The sequence below is a fragment of the Kockovaella imperatae genome (genome assembly GCF_002102565.1).
Source record: "Kockovaella imperatae strain NRRL Y-17943 chromosome Unknown BD324scaffold_17, whole genome shotgun sequence".
NCBI classification, from domain to species: Eukaryota; Fungi; Basidiomycota; class Tremellomycetes; order Tremellales; family Cuniculitremaceae; genus Kockovaella; species Kockovaella imperatae.
In genome coordinates this window covers 333,122-340,098 of record NW_019028957.1, presented here as the reverse complement: position 1 = coordinate 340,098, position 6,977 = coordinate 333,122, and the positions used below count along the sequence as shown (strand labels likewise).

General features: G+C 52.2%; 3 protein-coding genes across 3 annotated transcripts; 2 read left to right on the top strand and 1 right to left on the bottom strand.

Moving 5' to 3' along the window:
* Positions 1 to 397: 397 nt before the first annotated feature.
* Positions 398 to 1,727, top strand: BD324DRAFT_684051 (hypothetical protein; the record flags this gene model as incomplete). The annotated part of the gene is made up of 2 exons (XM_022019206.1): positions 398 to 1,572; positions 1,626 to 1,727. Exons 1-2 carry the CDS (start codon positions 850 to 852, stop codon positions 1,725 to 1,727), a joined length of 825 nt encoding a protein of 274 aa, XP_021868172.1. The 5' UTR covers positions 398 to 849.
* A 161-nt stretch (positions 1,728 to 1,888) lies between these two features.
* On the bottom strand, positions 1,889 to 4,527 carry BD324DRAFT_653921 (WD40-repeat-containing domain protein; the record flags this gene model as incomplete). Its single annotated transcript, XM_022018724.1, has 6 exons — positions 1,889 to 2,382; positions 2,423 to 2,579; positions 2,639 to 3,107; positions 3,164 to 3,420; positions 3,473 to 4,138; positions 4,198 to 4,527. 6 exons carry the CDS (start codon positions 4,525 to 4,527, stop codon positions 1,889 to 1,891), a joined length of 2,373 nt encoding a protein of 790 aa, XP_021868171.1.
* Positions 4,528 to 4,769: 242 nt separating this feature from the next.
* BD324DRAFT_638919 (hypothetical protein) lies at positions 4,770 to 6,453 on the top strand. Its single transcript, XM_022017172.1, has 9 exons — positions 4,770 to 5,192; positions 5,241 to 5,306; positions 5,361 to 5,443; positions 5,509 to 5,604; positions 5,663 to 5,727; positions 5,777 to 5,851; positions 5,910 to 5,930; positions 5,983 to 6,074; positions 6,130 to 6,453. The coding sequence occupies exons 1-9, from the start codon at positions 4,818 to 4,820 to the stop codon at positions 6,256 to 6,258; spliced, it is 1,002 nt and encodes a 333-aa protein (XP_021868170.1). The 5' UTR covers positions 4,770 to 4,817; the 3' UTR covers positions 6,259 to 6,453.
* The last annotated feature ends 524 nt before the right edge of the window (positions 6,454 to 6,977 follow it).

Sequence of the window (6,977 nt, the reverse complement as noted above, 5' to 3'; positions counted from 1 at the left end):
ATACTTGAGGAAGCCACACAGGCAGTTCGAAGAGCCGATCGCATGGTGTAGAGTGTGCGGGAGGCGGTAATTCCAGTGAGCCCAAGCTTGACAAAGTAGAGAGTGATAGCACTTGATAATTGTTACAAGCTGATGTCAAGCATTACGTTCCAACTCGGCCCCCAATTCTACTCCTACACACCGGGGATCGGCAAAGTGGCGAAAAGTATTTTCAAACGCCGAGCACGTGGCTAAATGTGGCAGTGTGGCAGCTTTATCAGATAGGGCGTTCACGAGAAGAGCTTCAAGTCCAGCGCTATTGACACACAGATCCCGACCCCTTTTGAGCCGCTTGGACATGATACAGCGACACGGAACTCAAGGAACGTCCCTCCTGCCTTTCTAACTTCCTCAGCTGTCTCTCCTTTGTCATGCATGCAGAAGCCTTTGACGAACACCTGAGAGATTCGCGAAAAGCTGCAGTAGAACGAGGACGTTTTCCCACATGTTTGACTCCTTCACGCTGAAAGGTATACAATCGACGAAAGCCACAGAAGACAGACTGAGAGAATCGACATGGATTCTCTGGATCAAAGGCATTTCCCACGGGGCTTCCTTTGACGTAGGGCACGGAATTTGACGAAGACTGCACCGTGAGTCTGTCTTTATGTACTTTCCCCCACTTCCAGACGAGGCCTCAAGCGCGCCCCTCCCTCCCTCGGACTCTCACAACTCGATCTTATACAGTCTTCTTCCAAGATTCAAATACTATGTCCTGCACTCACAAGTAAGACGGGAGACGTTTGCCCGATTGTAGCGATCGCTTTCCGGAACCAGTTCGCCCCATCACTTGCCCGTCAATCGTGAACGATGACCATGACCCACAGTGTTCGTCAGCTCCAACTCCTCTGCCTGGTAGCACTCCTGCTCTTACGTCCTACGCTCGCTCAGCGTTGGGGAGGTGAAGGAAACGGGTACGACTGGGGGGGAGGAGGAGGAGGAGGAGGAGGAGGTGGTGGTGGTTGGGGGCCAGGTGGAAGAGGAGGAGGAAATCCAGAGGATTCAGAGGAAACCATTCTGACATCACCCCAACCCACGATCCAATCCACCATTGTCGTTGCTCCTGACCCGGAACCAACGACAACTTCGACTATCATTGCGCCTGCGCCTCCTTCATCTACAATTCAAACGACGTCGACGACCATGCGGGATATCACAGCCATCAACGTCGTGACGGATACGTCTTATGCCATTACGACGATCCTCATCTCTAAGACCATCAGTTCCTCCGTCGTCTTCTCTTCAGAAATCATCACTTCCGTTTTGCCATCTGTGACTGCTAGCTCGGTGATTCGATCGAGTGCGGTTTCACCGTCTCCAAGTCGACAGGCCGTCAAGGCCATGACGAGTCTCGCGGTGACTTCAAATACCAGTGGTGATCAAGCGACACTCGGGACCGAGCGACCATCAATGGCTTCGAATGCAGGGGATGAAGGGACAATGTCGCAGGACGACTCATCCAATACTTCCATCTCGCTCGCGTTTGGGACACCGAGATTGCCAGACGGGAAGAACACGGTCCAGTTTGGGATGGTGAGTCGACGTAAGGACCGGCGAGGCAGATTGGCTGATTGTCTTCCCACAAGGTTGCGAGGAGTGGCGCAAGTAGCGTGAAACGGCAGGGAAGGAGAACAATATGGACGACAGTACTGGTTACCCTTGGGATGTTCGTAATACCCTTTCGGTAGGGATTCCGCGACTTTTCCTCTCTCTCTCTCTTTCTCTTCCTCTCTCTTTCTCCATCTACTCGTATATCTCTCAATGTCCGTAGAGGGACTTTAGTATGCAGCATGATGTTATGACGGTGGATGCTACAACAACAATTCAGGGAACACCCCCCTTGACAATTCTACTTCCTCCTAAACGTATTCTTCGACGCACTCCTTGACACATCTCTTCGCCTCGTCCTGCCTCCCCGATCACCCTCCCTTGCCTCTGACTGATCTTCTTGACCTCTTTCCATGCCTGCACCGAATCGCTCAACTTTGGAACGATTCGGTCTACCACCCTTCGGCCCCAGATCATCATCATCTGAGGCCCAATCATTCTCAGCTCCAGCACGAGATTTGGATGATCCTTGCGGAACAAAGGACATCTCCATCCCTCCGTCCGTGCCTCTCCGCATGGCCAGTACACCGTCCATCCGAGCATCCTTCTTGCTAGCCTTTGTAGGCTTAATCTGCTGTGACCAAGCTCGTTTACCAAATGTATCGCTGGAAGAAGGACCCGCATGTCTCTCATCACCAATGATGAGTCGGGGTTTGCGCAGAGGACCCGATTCAGGTCGAGCGAAAGGTTTGGCTGTGGTCCGTTTGACATTCCGAGGATCGTATTGGAGAAGTTCTGCAAAGCGTCAGTCGAGCTACACTTCGAGATCACTCACCTCCATCGTCACTCTCTTCACTGTCCTCGTCCGGGTCTTCGGCTTGTCCACCACCACCATCATCATCATCTTCCGAATCATCCTCATCTTCTGACAGGTCGGAGGACATCCTGTCCGATTCATCCTCCTCGTCTTCCACTGCAGTCTTACGCGCCGCCTGAGAGCGATATGAGCAAGAGTCTGTTCCTAAGAGAAAAGCACGGAAAGACCACTCACATTCTTGTTTGCGGTAGCTGGATTGAGTAAAGCAAACTCTCGACTCTCCTCATCAACCTCAAAGTCTGGATCCTCGAACAAATCCTTGAACCTCGGATCGGACAACAAAGTCTCTCCAGAGCGCGCAGTAGCACCTCCTTCCTCCGCACCGTCGTTTGCACCATCTTCCGCCCCCACTGCTGCTGCCGCCTTCTTCTCCCTTTTCCTCTTCTCCGCCGCTTCTGCCCTGTCGTCTGCTCGGCGTAGCCTCTCTGCCAATGCCTTGTTGACCTTCGGTTGATCCTTTCTGGCTCTGATCCTCGATTCAGCTTTCGCAGCGAGCTTATCGGCCACCATCTTCTCCCTCTGCTCAGCGTAAGAAGTAGGATTGGCAATGAGTCGGGCGGTGGTATACAGTTTGAGCGAGATGAAGAACCCGTGCATGTAAGGTTTGAGCGTCTGCGTACCGATGAGGTGGGTAAGGCCAAGACTAGATTTCATAGGGTCAGTTTCCACCCTCCTCGGAGAGGATTTTAAGCGACTCACGTCTCGAGCTCTTGACGATCGATGAATTTGTAATCCACATAGGCGCTCTTCCCAATGCCGCCAGAGGCATCTTGGGCCATTTCTTCCGTGACGTTATCCAGAAATCCAGCCCACCGAGGAGCTGGACCTAGATCGGGAATATAATAGGTATTGAGTTGAGGAGCATCGCAAGCTGTGAAGATGAGCCCGGAGTTGGGCACGGCGTGAAGATGGGTGAGTGTGGAAGGAGGTTGGAGGGAGAGAAGGTTGCTCGAGGCCTGATGGGCGGTCATCATCAAAGTGGATCATCACACGTTGATCCCCACTCACATCCTTCTTGTTCCATATTTTGACGACCTTGCTATCTGCACTGATGACTCTCCCTTCATCCTCTCCACCGCCCGACCTCAGCCACTCGACATTCTTCATCGGCTCGCCATACCCTTGATCCTTGATTGCGAAGGGAGTCGGACTTCGGAGGTCGTATAAGAGCGTATGGCCCGTCGATGTGCCTACAGCTAACGAGAGACCGTCCGTTGGATGAGACGCCAGAGCAGTCACGCTGAGAGTCTGTTCAGGCGGTATGATTCCCGTTCCATCGTAGTGTGGCTGCATAGGCAGTAAGGTCGAGGTAGGTAAGAGAAGTTTCGTGAGGGCCGATTTGGATCTTGGGTCCCAAAATTCAACGATTCCACTCCCGCCGTCAAGACCTAAAGACCAAAGACCATGACGCGAGTTGACGTCCACCACATTGACACCATCTATATCGTCTGTCTGGACTTTTATCGGAACCATGTATCGGCCTTCTTCCAGATTCAGCCGGAAGACTTCAGAGCCCGTGCATCCAATGAGAGCTTCCGCTGAAGGTGCGTGATATGCTAGACTTCGACCATACGTCGGAAGACGGAGGGAATGATGTAAGCCCATTTGAGTATGTAAAGAGATGGATCGATCGCGTTGAAGATGGAGTGTCTTTGTCCAATCGGAGGAGAGGATCTATAGCAAACGTCAGGGGACGGGATATGTATGACAACATCTCCGCCGCTGGGACTCACCACGAAATCCACATTCTCAGCATCTGTCACCCTCTCAAATTTCACCGTCAAGTCATGTAGATCCCAGACCTTCATCATGGGCTTATACGTTCCCGTCCCAATGGCAAAATCTCCATCTTCCGTCGTCTTGATCTTGATGGCAGCTTCGGGGAATGCGAAATCCTGTATGAGCTCCAGTTGACCTATCTCCCTCTGCGTCTTGACTCGTTTACGATGCGTCGAGCCGGCTGGTCGGACAGACCGAGGCTTGGTGGTTATCCATGTGGGGAGGGTAGAGGAGGATGTGGACGACGGACCGTTGACGGTGTAGATCTTGGGAAAGGTGGTCATGGCGACGGGAACAGCTCGATCAGTCTCCTACAGGCGCTTTGCTGAGTGATCGTCGTCAGTAGCTCGCCGGTCTTCTGGACCCTCTCGCTGCTAACACTGAATAACTATGTGACCGCTCGTCGGTGCCCAACTTTTTAGGATAAAATCGAATCCAAAAATAATGCATTGAAAAATATTGCCGCGTGGCTCACTGTAACCGGCGTTAACCGTGATCTGTCGCTGACGATGATCTTCGTCTTCGTGCAATCTGTCGTCGTTGAAGCTGGCGTCCTGGAGATCACATCGCGTCGATGGCTACTCGTATAGGACTCGGAGGGCTTCAAAGCCTATCCAGATGTGCAGAATCAGTGTTTTATCGATCCAACGCATCCACATCTCGCCCCCTTCGCCACTTCTTCAGTCCATCTCATGTCCAACGACAGCCTCTGACACTGCTGCACTCCTCATTTACGGGCCCTAGGCGTACAGCTTCCAAGCTTCTCGAAGGACTATACAGTCGACCTAGTGCCTCTCAAGAATCCCTTAGAGCGAGCTTACGCCGTGGGATCCTCCTCTTCAAACGCGCACCTCGGACCGAACAACGTTGGAGATCGTGGCAGGGTTCAGGAGGAGGTGGCGGTGGATTTGGGGGTCGGAGCGGGCTGTTGAGAGACCCAAATTTCATCGTAAGACTCGCAATCAAATAGAGATGCTGTTGAGCTGACTATACCAAGGTTCCGATACTGATCGGTGTGAACATTGCCATCTGCGGTCTCTGGCAGTACGCTCAGTTCTCCTATGTGAGTTGGACATTTTGAATCACCAGGGACATGGAGCTGAGATGGCGTGGTCAGAATCGATTTCACGATGCGAGTCTGCTTCAATGGATGTACAAGAACTTTGCTCTCACCGGAATGAATGTGAAAGCAGGTCGTCTGTGAGTAACGTTCGATTCTCTGGCTAGACCTGAATCTTTGTGCTCATGATCCTTGATTTTCTCAGCTGGAACATGTTGACGAGTGCATTCTCACATCAGGACTTTATTCATCTCTTTATGAACGCCCTAGGCCTGTATTTTGTCACGCCAATCATTATCAGGTGAGTATCACCGCTTAAATTTAAGGTCAAACCAGAATACCGATTCCTATCTTCCTAGCACCACAGCCATGTTGGTATCGCCTCGACGTGTCGTACCAGCCTTTTGGGGTCTGTATCTAGGTGGTAAGTCATTGGAGACCTGTCCCGTATACGCATGCTGATGACCTTTCAGGTGCACTGGCCAGCGCCTGTACTATTCTATGGTGGCATCGTGATAGTCCACGCTTTGTGACGACAGGGGCATCAGGTGTGTCCGGATAGGGTTGGAGCACTGTCGATCGTGCTCATTGCTGCTTTTTTGTTAGGTGCTCTCTACGCCATGATGGGTATGTCGCGTGATCCGTACACGTGAGTATCTTGCTCACAGAACCCTCTTAGGCTATCAAGTCATATTGTCTCCACGACTCCCTGTTCAGCTATATTTCTTCATTCCCATGCAGCTGCGAGTCCTTATCGCAGCGATCACCGCTGTGAGTCGTGTCGGATCAAAGTTGAGTGTAATCCATCACTGACCTGTATACACAGTACGACGTGTACAATCTTCTATACAATCCTCGCTCGACAACGAGCTCAGAAGGTCATCTCGGTGGTCTCGCATTTGGTATAGCGGCGGGTCTAGTCTTGAGACGAATGACGGGGTACACGCCGTTCTGATTGACCGCGTTCGAGACCAAACACTCAGCAGATCATTCATGTATCACGTAGCAATCCATTCCTCCGGTGCGAAGCTTGTGTGCGCCTTATAGTGTGACAACAAGAGGATCCTTTCCATGCGGCTTGGAGATCCACCGCTTGACCCCGAGCCCCTGTACCTGATCATCTATGCACAACATCCACTAACACGGTGGTGCCCCATCCCGTCCCATCCCATGGAGATTATACAACACACCCCCGTCTCCTTCATTGCTCGGCTCAACGTGTGTACCTCAGGCACACAACGAACAGACCAATAGATGAGTCAATGGAATGAGGCCACGTCATCAACTCACCAACTCACTCTGGCATACCTGATGTTTGTCCCATCCATTGAGTCAATGTATATTCTTCTCAAGGATGGAACCCAACCAGGTCCACTGCCGCCACCAGTTAACCTTTTTTTTGGGCTCTTGGGCGGCAGGCGGCGGGGGGCCCATGTTTGGATGAAGCAGCGGACAGCAGTGTCTCTAGTATCATGTACGCAGCGAGCAGACGCGCTGCCAAACAGGAGGATCCTTGCGTTGCTCCCCCCGGCCCCGCCCTGCCTCGCCTCAGCTCCATGCGTTCTCACCGTATCCCGTGCGGCGATCGACCTGGCCCTGCCTGTGTCGGGAGACGGGTTATAATTAGAGGCGTTTTTTCGCCGTACTCCTTCCTTTTCTTGACACTTGTCAGAT